Source organism: Ursus arctos, unplaced genomic scaffold (assembly GCF_023065955.2).
Source record: "Ursus arctos isolate Adak ecotype North America unplaced genomic scaffold, UrsArc2.0 scaffold_21, whole genome shotgun sequence".
Taxonomy (NCBI): Eukaryota; Metazoa; Chordata; class Mammalia; order Carnivora; family Ursidae; genus Ursus; species Ursus arctos.
The window spans coordinates 4,759,581-4,772,621 of NW_026622886.1; the positions used below are offsets into that span (position 1 = coordinate 4,759,581).

Consider the following 13,041-nt stretch of genomic DNA (forward strand, 5'->3'; position numbering starts at 1 on the left):
CCCAGGAAGGCGGTGGTTTGGTGACCCCTCGGATCAGAAGGAGGGAACAAGTGATAGGCTCCGTCTGCAAGCTTGGGAGGAAACTGAGGCAGAGGGGCGGAGCAATCCTCAGGATCACACTGGCGGGTTTGGATTGAAGCCTGGTGTGGAAGTCCTGCCTCTTGGTTCCCAGTCCACCACTTCTCAGCGCGACACTCCCTTTGCATTCCTGGGATCCTTCATTCAGCAAGCCCTCAGTCTCCTGCTACAGGCCACAGAAATGCACAGAACTCGGCTCCTTATCTCAGGAGGGGTGGGGATGACAATCCAGTGTGAAGGGGCTTGGGGGTAGCCTGGAACTCGGGAAGTCAGGGAAGGCTGCCTGGAGGAGGTGAGACTTGCGTTGCGGCCCAAAGGTGGCGAAGGTGGGGAAGGGCATTCCAGCCAGGGGAACAGCATGTGCAAAGGTGTAAGTCCCAAAAGAATGGGGCACATTGATGAGCTGTTTTGAGTTAAAGAGAGGTTGAGAGGGGAGCAAACTGAGATCAGATGACAAGGAATTTGAAGTTGAGTTAAGGACTTGATGCTGGGTGCTCGGGTGCTCTGGGGAGCCACGGAGGAAGGCTGTTTAGCAGGAGAGTGATACGAGTGGATTCACGTTGTAGAAGGACCACAGGCCCTGCCGCCTGGCCTCGGGCACCTGGGGAAGGAAAGGCTCTGAGGACTCGTCAGAGCTCGGAAGGCCTCTGGGAGGGAGGTGTGCAGGAGATATGTGGGGCCTGAGGTCTGGAGGAGGGATTTCAGAGCCTCTCCGCAGAAGGTGAGTGGGAAGACTGAAGAGGCGGGGAGACAGACACTACAGATGGGGGCCCACCAGGGAGGCTGAGGGCTGTGGCCAGAGTGGGAGCGGAGCTGAAGGGTGGAACCTTAGCCAAGTGGGAGTGGTCAGGGAGGGTCAAGGGTGCCCTCTGGGTGCAGCGGTGGAGGTAAGGAAGGGGGGAGTCGAGTCCTGTGGACAAGTCTTCCTTGAAGCCTAGCTGGGATAAGGAAGGGGAGCCTCGGGACGGGGTGGGGGAAAATTTCAAAAGCAGGGAGTGGCTATGGCTGCACATCCAAGGACCCCAGTGCCTCCGATGGCTTGCCTGCTGGGCCCACCTGCAGTGGGGGGGCGCGAAGAGGGGGAGGGAGGGAGATAGAGGAGACAGAGCAGACCCAGCAGACGCTGCAGGGGGTGGGGGGGCCGGGCACAGCTCTGGGTGGGGCAGGATGTTAAAGTATTCCACCGTGGCCTCTCAGGCTTCTCACCGAGGCCGAGGCCAGCAGGCGCAGTGTTGGGCCCTTCGCTAAAATGCAAATTCGTGGGCTCCACCCCAGTCTTAGTCAGAACTGGGGGGTAGGGGTGGACAATCTGTTCTTCTAACAAGCCTCCTGGTGACTTTTTACAAAGTTGGACACAGAATGTGAGGTCAGTGCAGCGAGCAGGATGTCCCAAGGGCAGTGGCGAGGGGCCCCCAGGCTTGAGTGGAGCAGGGGGAGCCTCACCTGGCCCTGGGGAAAATCTCTGCCTAGGGGACCCCTGCTTTGCCGGGATGTCCCTAGCAGCGCTAAGATGCTGGGGCAGGGGGGCACGGTAGACACTTAGCGGGACAAGGTACGTGAAGGGACCGGCCAGGCGGGCGGGGAGGAGGTCCTGCTGAAGCCCAGCGTCCAGCGCGCTCGGAGAGAAGGTGGAGCAGGAGCCCGGGTGTTTCTATTTCCTGGGACTCGGGGCAGAAGGATTGGTAGCGCTAGGGAGGGGTGGAGGGGACCAAGAAAAGTCACAAAAGGAAGCAGAAGGGGTGTCCCCGGGTGGGATCGCGATGCAGAAGAGGCTGGAGCAAAGGGCCACGGGAATGGTGGGGTGAGGCTGGGAAGTGGGGGGCCCTGCTCTCCTGATTCCGGGAACATCCCCAGTTGGTCTACGGCTGCCCAGAGGCAGGAAGAGACCTGCATGGCTCCAGGGGCTTGGAAGTCCCCCGGTCCAACTCTTCACTTCACAGATGCGTTAACTGAGGCCCAGGGAGGGCAGGCACCTGCCCAAGTTCTCCCAGCAAGGCAGAGTTGGTGCCCTTATTGTGGGCCACTGGGCAGAGGATGGAGCCATGACCTCCCTCCCCCAATACACAGGACAGTGACCGCAGGGCAGGGCCCAGGGCTTTAAGAAAAAGCTCCATTACCTGTGAGTCATTGACCCCACCTTGAGTTTCGCTAGTCCCCGAAAGTGGCCCAGAGGAAGAGAGGAAGGCAGCCCAGCGGCTGTTTCTGCAGGTTTTATTACATGGTGGGGTTGGACACAGCCCGGGGGATCATAAGTGCAGGAGGGGCCTCTTGCTCAGCCCCTGCTACCCCCAGACTCTCCCCTGGGCAAAGAGAGGAGTGTCCCCCTTACCCTTTTCCCTACTTCCTTCATGGCCACCATGCCCCTGCTGGGCCCCCGCCTGCCCCTCCTGGACCCAGCAGGGCAGACAGGGATGGGAGCAGCCAAGGTGAAGGCTGGGTCACCCTCCGTCTTCTTCCCACAAGGCCAACCCCCCTCCCACCCTTCACCCCTCCAATACCTGACTCTCCATCTGGGGCTGAGCAGGTTCTTCCCCCTCTGAGGGAAGGGCGGAGGCAGGGCCACGCTCCAGTCGGGTGCTTTGTACACTCCCCGAGGGCGTTCTGGGACCTTGCTCCTCTTTGTAACCCTCACAACAACCCTGTGAGGTAGGCGGTGGCGGCGGGGAGAGCAAACCCATTGCACAGAGGAGGAGACTAAGGCTCAGGGAGGAGATGTGACCGGGTCAGGGGGGGGGGTACCATTCATGCAGCTGGGAGACCCAGGGGAGGGACTATGGGGGCGTGGGAAACACAGCTGGACAGCGCCACACTTTGGCCACAGGCAGGCTGCTCTGCCCAGGGGTCCCAGGGCCCACCTCGGGCCTTGAGAGGTCCCAGCGGGCCCCCGCCCGGCCCCCAGAGGCAGGGGGAAATCACAGCCCCGCAGGTGTAGACAGAAGTGGCAGGGGGGAGAGTGCTTCCTCCGCCTGGAGCCAGGTGCCCACCCCGCGGTACAAAAATAAAGGATTTCAGATCGGAACCCCAAGTCCCTGGAGGTGATCTGGGGCCTCACATCCGGGTGCCTCTGGCTTGTAACAGCTAGAAAATAAGAGGGGGAAGGGGCAGGGGGACGGGTGGGAGGGTGGTCAGAACACCAGGACGGGGAAGAGAGGGTGGGGCCAGTGAGGAGGGGTGAGGCAAGGCCAGGGGAGGGCAGAGAGGAGATTGAAATGGAGGGAGGGGCAGGGAAGAGAGGGAGAGAGAAAGAGGTAGGTGAGTCACAGGCTCCCTTCTGAGAAGAGGGTGGGGGGCTGAGGCCCAGAGAAGGTGAATTCAGAGCCGAGGAGGGGGAGCAGGAAGGGGACCCAGCTCGCCCATCCGGGAGCCCCATGCCCCATCCTGGGCTGGGTGGTGGCTGCCTCGGAGGCCAGAGTCACCAAGACTCTGGCCAGGGGGGTCAAGGCCAGGTCCCTGCTGTCTCAGGCAAAAGGTCACAGACAGCAGCTGTCTGTCTCCATTTCAGAGGCAACTATGGCCCAGAGAGCGACTTGCCCAAGGTCACACAGCAGGCAGATAAGATTGAGGAGGGGCTCGGGGGCACCAGGCCAGGACTTTTTCTGTGACACCCCGATCCTTAGCCAGCTCTGGCTGATTCCTTGTAGGCCAAGGGAATCCAAGGCCCGCCATCCTTCCCCACCCTCCCCACCCCCCCACTCTCCCCAAGAGCCAGGGAATCCCATGGCAGGGGAGGCTGTGATGCCGGCTTTCCCCTCCCTCCTTCCCAGCCCGGCTCTGGAGCTCTGGTTCTGACGGATGGCTGGGAACGAGGCCGGCCCCCTGACATTCCTCCCCTCTCAGCGCCTCACAGCCAAGGCCAAAACAGGTGAGGGGAGAAAGTCAGCGGAGCGCCGGGCTCGGGTCCAGGAACGGGAGCCGCGCCCCCTCCTGGCTTCCGCCCTCCCTCCAGCTCCGCCAAGCTACAAACCAGGGATGGCGGCTCTGGGGGGCGGGCGAGGGGCCGAGGAGGAGCCCTCACTGCCAGCGCAGCCTCAGGTCGGAGGGGTGCGGACGGGAACCTGCAAGGAGGAGAGGTGAGGAGGAGGCGAGCAGGTGAGGCTCTGGCCCGGGGCTGCCCGGCCTCAGCGGCGTCCGGCGGCCGCGGCGGGGCTGGGGGGCCCGGCGGAGAGGCGGCGGGGGCCCACGTGCCCGGGCCGGGGAGCGGGAGGTGCCAGCGGGAGCGCGGGAGGCGGCAGGCGGGGCGCTCGGGGAGGCGGGGCCGGGGCGCCGGGGCGGAGGGCGCGGGGGGCCGGGCCCGGGGCGGCCCCGGGAGGGAGGGGCGAGCAGGCGGAGAGGAAACCCGGGCAGGGGCAGAGAGGGAAGAGGCAGGGTGCAGATGAGATCCAGGAGGAAGAAGAGGTGGGTGGAGATGAGGCAGGGCCTCCGGCGGGAAGCGGAGGAGGAGGAGGCGGTGGTGGGAGGGAGAAAAGGTTAGCGGGCTCCTGAGATGACAGGGCTGCAAAGAGAAAGTGAGAGAAGGGACGGTTATGCGGCCGCGGCGGGCGGCGCGGCGGAGCTAGCCCTGGCGGCCCGTCCCCCCGCAGGCCCCGGCCCCCGGGGCTGCAGCTGGCTCCAGCGGGCAGTGGGCGGGAGGCTCCGGCTCTTATTAGCAATCATTCTCCTCGGGGGGTGGCTGCACCTTTCTCCTGGGTATCTGCCTCCACCTGCACCCGTTCCACCTCCACCATCACCTCCTCCTCCTGCTGCCGCTCCTCCTCCAGCTGCTCCTCGGCGCTCTGTGCACCAGCCGGCGGACCCAGGGAAGAAAGAGCGCACAGCTACCGAGGGGCCGGGCCGGCTGGCGGCTGGCCCCGCGGGCCCCACCTCAGGGCCGGACGGAGGGGGACCTTGAGGAGGGAGAAGCTGGGGCGTCTTGTCCAGTCCCCTGGGAGCCTGGGAAGGGACTGGAGAAAGGGCCCAGAACGGGCCCCTGCCGGGACCTCACCGATCAGCCTGGCTGCCGTTATCCGGAGCGAGACCGGGTGAGGGGCGGGAGAGGAACGGGATGGGTGTGGGGCCAGGGTATCCTCGAGGGGCTCCTGGGAAGGCCCCACTTTAGGAGGACCCAGAGTAGAAAGGAGGCCAGGGGAGGCCCAGGGCGGACACCACGCACATCTGGGATGCCCTCCACAGGCTCCGACACCCCAGGCTCTGAGGCTTTGGCGGTGCCAGCCACTGGCCCTGATGGGGGTAGTGTGGGCAGGGGAGGTCACAGGACAGGGAGGCAGACAGATAGGAAGCCAGGGTTCATAAGTCTCCAATGCACGGAGACAGGCCCCCGGGAGGAATGGTCTCCCTTCTTCCCAGCCTGGCTTGCTGCCCTGCCCCATGGGCCCGCCCAAAGGCCCTCGAGGCCTCTGACTGGCTCTGGGTTCAGGGTGGCAGGACCTCTGCTCAGCCCCCTTCCCATGGCCGGCTGTTGCTGTCCCAAAGGCCAGGGCCAGAAACACATGGCTGAGCCCCATGGGGTTCCTGAACCCCCCTTCCTGCAGAGCACCTGAGAAAGGGGCCCGGGAAAGGGGCAGGATTCACACATTCGGCTTCTCTGCCCTGGCCCAGACCAGCTGGGGACATTTACCAGCCTCTGGGAAATAAACTGGCCATTTGGATCCCAGAAGTTCTCAGCTTGACGGTACCACAGAGAGGACGTGGTCTACCCTCAGCTTTCAGAGAACACGACAGGGGGGCCGAGAGGGCCAGGGCTTGTCCAAGGTCATGCAGAACACAGCACACCATGCCCAAACTCCTGGTTTCAGGAGCCCCTTTCAAACGGCATCTAGGTCCCCTCCTGCTGTGCCCTAGGAATGGTCCTGATCCCATTTCACTTCTCCCCCCGCCTGGGCCTGGGTAACCGCCGTGAGCAGATGGGACCATGGGTGGTATGGGATGGATGGCATTGGCTGTGACCGGGTGGTGATGTGTGTGCAGCAGGAGGGAGAAAGAAGCAGGGATGGCTAGGTGGAGGGGAGGGAGGCAAGAGTGGGGCAGGGAAGCTGAGGCTGGGGGCTCACCTTGGTTTTGCGGCTGGACTCCGAGCTCAGCCCGTGTGGGGAGCTGTAGAGCTCCTTGGACACCACGCACAGGAACTCTGCCTGGTCCTCGCTGCCGTAGTTGTAGGAGGAGCCGATATTCACCAGCTGGGGGGCAGAGCATGGGGAGAAAGATGACGGGCTGGGTGGAAGGCAGCCAGCAGGGAAGGGGCGTTGACATCCACACTGGTCAAGATACCAACTTACGTCCCGATCTGGCTGTTCAGGCCCAGCCCTGAGTTTCCGCAGAAAGTCAGTCTTCTTCCCATCCCCCACCTAGGTGTCTGGCCGGCTCCCAGGCCCAGCCACCCCCCTGGCTTGGCTGGGCCTGTTCCTTGGAAGAAGGCTGCCTTATCTTTGCTGCTCCCCACCCTGCACCCCAGCCCCAGAACTAGGGGCCACTTTCTAAAAACAGGTGGAGGCCGATGATGGGCAGGTCGTCCCCCTCTGTTCCAGATGTGGCTGAAGCAGCCCCAGAACCAAGTCGTAGGGTAGGGTTGGCATGATGGGGCCCCAGAGAATATTCTGTTCATTCTTGGAAGCAGAGGTAGAACAGGTTGTCCATTCCTTAGGCCAGCGAGCCGTCAGCCCGGCCTCTGAGAGCCCATGCGATTGCCAAAGGCTCCTGTAGGCTCTAAGAGCAGCCCCACTTTTGTTCTGGGGTCCCTGGCATAACCACAAGCACAAGGCCCTGTGCATGACGTTCAGCCCCCAGGGACCCTCAGCCGACAGGCCGTGAAAACCATCAGCCCCTCTGGCAGACAGGGCTTGAGGAGGTGATGAACCTGCAGAAGTCCCACAACCAGGACGAGTGGAACAGGGATTCGAATCCGGGATCCTGAGTCCTCTCTGGAGTCTTGTAGACTTACAGACCGAGAGTCTGCGTGATGCTGGCTGCCTCCAGTGTCTGCAGCCCTACCCTCGGCTAAGGACTTTATCAACGGCCCTTCCCATGTTCACGACAGTCCTGCGAAGCGAGCACTACTGGCCCACATCACAGATTAGGAAACTGAGGCCCAGTGAGGAGATAGGACTTGCTCAAGGTCACGTGGCATGTTAAGTGTTGGGTCCAGGCCTCTGGCTCCTAGACAGGGCCTGTTCCTCCATCCTGCCCGGCTGTCCTGCGGAGCCCCAGCCTTCTCCCTCCTTCAACCTCCACAGGCAAGGAGCTGTGCGTGGACGCAGGCAAAGGGCTAGCCAAACCCTTTTCCTTCACTAAGGGCCCATGTGACCTTGGGTTAACTTGCCGGCTCTGCTCTTCTGGAAACTGAGAGGAGGGCCGTGAGCTGCGTGGCGAGGGCAACACCACTTGTGTTAAGTGTCTCCTGATGCGTAAACTGCACGCGAACCGGGGGATGATCGGTCCCTGTGAATCCTCGTGGGAAGCCACTGCTTGGGCTTCCCGGACGTGGCGAGGCCGTGACTTGGCCTGTCACTTGCGGGGACCCTGGGACCTGTAGCTGTGCACTCGTCACAGAAGGTGCTGACCCGAGGTGGGAGTCCACTCACTCATGTGGCGCTCGTCTCCTTGCCCCTGAGCTGTTGTTTGGGGGCAAGAGACCTGCTCGTCCTGCTGTATAGACCACTCCCCGGTGGCTGTGAGAACCCCTGTGCCTCCGTGTGGCCTTTTCGAAACCTTGCTCGATGTGACGGCTGGGGGTCTGTGGCAAGGAACCCAAGCCTGGGGCTGCGGAAGGGAAGGGCCTGCCTTGCCCGGAAGCTCAGAGGTGGCAGGTGGGGCCCCAGGGCCCCCGCGCACCTGCTCGAAGCGCCAGCCGTCGGACATGGTGGACACCATCTGTGTAAGCTCCTCCTCCTGGCACTGCAGCACGCGGTACACGTGCTTGGGGGGGACCTGCAGGCAGAGAGGCGACGTGGAGGACACCCGCGGGAGCGGCAGGCGCACCTGTCAGCCCCCCAGCTCCTTCTCTCCCCACCCACACCACATACCCCGAGAAGGAGAGGAGGCGGCGGCCATGTTCTGAGTACCTACTACGTGCCAGGCACTCGACCTGCGGGATCACTTAATCCTCCACACACCCTAGGAGTTATGGGATTTTCACAGAGGCTCCGAGGGGGTCTTACTCGCCCACGGTCACCTAGCTGACGTGTGGCAGAGCCAGGACATGGGTGATACAAGGGGGCCACAAGGACGACATGGAACCTCCCTGCTTTGATCTCCGGGGGCTGGGAGAGGGTGCCTCACCACCTGCCCCCCCACACACACCCATGTCGCCCCCAGGGTGGCCAGAGAATCCCTCTAGCTCCTCCCAGACTGGGCCCAGGGCCCAAGCTCAGAAATGTGAACTCCAGCGGTTCGTGCCCTGCCCACCAGGGGCCTACCTGATCCCACGAAATGGGTCATTCGCTCATCCTGCATTGCCCCCACACGGCCCCCTGTACCTCCACACGGACCCCATTTTGCTTGTGAGGAAGGGAAGAGTGAATGTCTCAGCACCTCTATATTCCACAAGGGGAAATCAAGGTCCAGAGAGCGCCGTGATGGGCCCAGGGTCATACAGTGAACAGAGCCACGTCGGGGACAGAACTCAGTGTGCTTCTCCCAGTCTGGGGCTTTCGCTGGGCAGCCTGGGAGCTGGACCACACCCTCCCTTTACAGGCTAGCTTGGCCTCTCCACCTCTCTCAAGCCTCCTCCCGCCTACCCCCCCCCCGCCCCCCGGCCTCCTCTCCCACCACAGCTGCCCTGGCGCTCCTGACCTGGGTGACGGGGTAGTCCTTCTCCTCCATTCTGTCTTTGATGATGCGGATCAGCGGGCCGATGTTGTAGAACTCGGCTTCCTCTAGGACGCCTAGCACACACCGGGCAGCCCACGGTCACTCGATGGTCCCCGTGCCCTCTTCTCCCCTTGTTCCCTCTGCCTCCACACCCACTCCCATGCCCGTTACGGGCAGTGATGAGCATCTCTGAGTTCAGGGCTCAAGCAGGAGGGAACGTTTCCTTCCCTGGATCCCACACTCTCCGTGGAAGGAGATGCTGCCATCCAACCAGCTCTACACCCCTGCTGTGCTGGGCCTGGTGACCGAGGGACACCTGCCAGTGCCCTCATCTGGGGGCTGCTCTGGGGCTGGCAAGAGGCAGAGGCTTGCTGGGACTGGAGCCTAGAATGCCGCACCACGAGAAAGACCTTGGCGGACCCCCTATGACATGTTCCCCCTCATGAAGCACGTGCTCGGTGCAGGTCCTGGGGCTAAGCGTTTTATGTTCTCTCCTGCAGTTCATTCTTAGCACCAGAAGCAGGTACCTTCGTTGCCTCCGCTGAACAATTGGGGAAACTGAGGGCCGGAAAGAGAAGCAGCTGTCCAAGGCAACGCAGCCAGTAAGTGGCAGAGCTGGGATCCAAATTCAAGCTCCTCTGACTTCAGAGCCCACTATAAATGCATAATCTCTGTGCCCGTGCCTCTCCCCCACGCTACAGTTTGCAAAGCCCCTCCTGCGCTCATCATGAGCCCTAGGGACAGGGGGAAGCAGGCATTATTGTCCCTTCACAGCTGAGGGAACTGAGAGTCTCGGAGACTAAGTGAGTCACCTTTCCAGTGAAGGGGAGTGGCCCCACGCCTTTGGATTCCCCTGAGTTCGTACAGGGCAGGGGCCCCCTCTAGTCCTTTCCTTGACCGGCCTCTGGGCTCCTTGAGGACACGGCCCATGTCTGATCGACCCTGCTGTCCCAGGCGCTCACATGGCACCTGACACAGACTAGGCGGTCACTAAATGTTGCTGCCTGAGGACCCCTTGTGAGCCCTGCAGATGACAGACACACGGCTAACGTGGCATCACGGGTCCTTGGTGCCGGGTGCTACTGTCACCCCATTTCACAGATGGGGGCATGGAGGCACAGAAGCATAAGTGACTTTCTTGGTGTCACGCAGCTAGTAAATCTCTTCCCAGGTCCTAAGGCTCCTTCCGTGAGGGCCCCGGCCCTGTCTGAGGTGCTGGGCATGGCAGAACTGGGAGAATCCCAGAACCTGTACACAGATGTCAGCTGGGACACAGCTGGAGTGTTCACCTCCCCTCCCCGCGGGTCCTGCTCCTGGGCCCCGGGTATCTGTGCTCCCTGCAGAGCGCCCTGAAAGCGGCGGGACTGGTGCCCACAGTGGGCTCTGAGAGTGAAGCCCTAGTCTGCTGGGGAGCTACCTGGCCTCTAGATCACCAGGTCCCATGCGGGTCAGGAAGGAAGACCATGGGCTCCGAGTGAGGAAGGATGGGCTGTGCTAGACACCCACAGGGTACAAGCACCAGGACTCAGGACACTTGTTGTCCCCAAACATGCTCTCACCGCCCCTAATTTATATACACAAGTGGAGGCTCAGAAAGGAGAAGTGACATGTCCAAGCTGGCCTGGCTGGGTCGGTTGACCCAGAGCCACGCCCTGTGCCCCAAGGAAGAGTTGACTTGGCCCTGACTGTAGTCCCTGCCCCTGGCTGAGGCTTTTCCAAGAGGATATTCTCTCTGGCACGGCTTCTCCAACCATGGGCTGGAGCCAGAAGTGGGCATCTATGGGCCCAGCCGGCCCAGGCCCCAGAGGAACCAAACCCCTGCTGGGGAGCAGGCTCTCCTCCCCCACCTCCTCCCACAACCAGCTGTGCTACAGAGGCCGCTGGATTTGGGGGAAGAGTCCCCTGCTCCACCCACCTGCTGACTGCCAGCCCTCACCAGGCATCTGAGATAGCGGATCCCCCACAGAGAGAGAGCCAGACCTCCTCCTCTCAGCCCATCTCCACCCATTCACACCTGGCTTCCCAGGAGGTCAGGAGAAAGGGCATCCCTGCCCACAACAGAGGCTGCCGGCCTCACAGGCTCCCTCTATCCTCTGCCTCTCTGTTGGCACTCAGCAAAAGCTCAGGCTGGTCAGCTCGGTAGAGCCCCGAGGCTCAGTCCAGGCAGAGGCTTTGGGATTCAGCCTGGTCGGGGATAAGGAGGCAGGCAACAGGAAAGAAGTTAAATGTCCCCCCTGCCCTGACTGGGAGAAATAGCTTTGGACCTCCATGGAAGGCCCTGGCAGACTTCAGAGGGCAGAGCTAGGATGAGGGTCCCAACCGGCCCCCTGGCCCAACTCACCCTCCTCAGCCATGTCCTTGTCTAGCACCAGCTTGCCATGCCGAAGAAAGTTCAGGATGGGCCCAAAGTAGGTGGGGTCACGGTCAATGAGGTAGGCCCCAGTCTCATCCTATGGAGATGAAGGGCACAGGCCGTGAGAGGAGAGTGAGGCTCCCCCCTCCCCCCGCCCTACTTCAGGCCCAGTATGGATTGGAGGGAGGGAGTGAACCCAGAGTCTGCTCTTCCCTGGAACAAAGGGGCATGATGAAGCAGAAAGGCTTTGGGGTCAGAAACACCTAGGTTCAAATCCTGCCTCTGCCTTTTCCTCACTGTGTGACTTTGGGCCAGTGACTTGGCCTCTCTGAGCCTCGCTCCGCTCCCCCATAATGAGGGGTCATTGTAAGCATGAGTTCTGAGGGGCACCTGACCCAGAGTAGGGTTCAGTGATTGTCCCTCTTAGAGACTGTTCCCCTGAAGCCTGCCCTACACTATCTCCATCAGAACCCCAGTCATTCTGGGGATGTTGGATGTTTACAAGTTTCCAAAGGAGCTGCGATCTCATTGGACAGGCACGGCCTGCAGGGAGGCAGGGTGGGAGTCCATACAACTCTACAGGGGTAAAACGGAGACATCAAGGGGTGAGGGGACTTGCCCAAGGTCACAGCATCAGAGAGTCAGGGAATGAGGGAGAGGGGGCCCTAGAGGTCTCCTCCAGACCAGCCTCCTCTGGTTACAGACAGGAGGCTGAGCCTGGAGCAGGGAGGGGTCTGACCCAAGGTCATGCAGGCAGTTTGCAGCAGAGCCGGGATGGGAGCCCAGAAATGGTGCCAGAGAGGCCAGGGCTCCTCCCTGATGAAGCCCAGCTCAGAAGGCACCCCAGGACTTCTCCACCCAGCTCCCTGCACTCCTAGGCCACCCACACCCCAAAGGGCGGGGGAAGCAGCCTCAGTAACTCCCTTCCCCAGTACGGGAGTCCCGTTTGGGAAGGAGGGCAGGCCCTAAAGGAGAGGGAGAGTCCCGATCCACCAGCCTCCCGGAGCGGGAGCCCGGGGCAGTGCTCAGAAGGTTCCAAATGGCCGCGGCCTGGCGTTGTCCCGTTGCCACGGCAATGGGCACATCCCTCACTCTCCCATCCACTTCCTCCGGCCAGTTCTTCCTGCCTCCGGCTCTTGGGAAATAAAACCAGCCGGGTTGCCGGCCAGGGCGGCCCCGATTCGGGCAGGCAGAGGACCCCCCGCCCGACGGCCGCCCACCGCGAGGGCCTCACCCGGTCCGACTGCAGCTCTTCCCCCTGGCACAGGCGGCTGAGGAAGGACTTCTGCTCCCGGCACAGCGTCTGCCGGGTGGTCAGGAACACCGTGCCCCCCACGTTGAGCCGCACCCACTTGCCCCAGCCGCCCGCCGCGCGGCCGCCCATCCCCGCCGGCGGCGCTGCCTCCCCGGCCTCCATCCTCCCGGCTCGCCCCGGCGTCTGCATCCTCCGGGCGCGGCGGCTGGGGGCGGGCAGGTACCGCGCGCCGGGCATGCCGGGAGCTGTAGTCCGCGCCCCCGGAAGGGGGGGAGGCGGGGCGGCCGGAGTGGGGGGGCGGGGTCTCCGGAGCCCGCGAGCCGCCCTCCCAGCCCGACCCACTCCGCGCTTCGTGGGCGGCCCGCAGACCCGGCCTCTAGAAGAAGCCCTTTGGCCGAGTCACGGTGTTTGGGGAAGGTCAGCTTCGAGGTCACCGGGACAACAGAGTGTGCTACTCCAAACCCGCACTCCTCCCTCCCGTGTGTTCTTCACATGACTGTTTTCTCTTTGTCGGGTCTGGGTCATCAAACAGCTGATAACGGAAAGAAACTAC

At 62.6% G+C, this 13,041-nt stretch overlaps 1 protein-coding gene across 1 annotated transcript; it reads right to left on the minus strand.

Moving 5' to 3' along the window:
• Nucleotides 1–2,997: 2,997 nt before the first annotated feature.
• KCTD17 (potassium channel tetramerization domain containing 17) lies at nucleotides 2,998–12,688 on the minus strand. Its single transcript, XM_057316519.1, is given in 10 exon segments — nucleotides 2,998–3,156; nucleotides 4,043–4,062; nucleotides 4,064–4,116; nucleotides 4,119–4,133; nucleotides 4,754–4,850; nucleotides 6,126–6,251; nucleotides 7,903–7,998; nucleotides 8,863–8,954; nucleotides 11,222–11,330; nucleotides 12,468–12,688. Coding segments are annotated over 10 exon segments (888 nt in total). The 5' UTR covers nucleotides 12,678–12,688; the 3' UTR covers nucleotides 2,998–3,086.
• Between the last annotated feature and the right edge of the window lie 353 nt (nucleotides 12,689–13,041).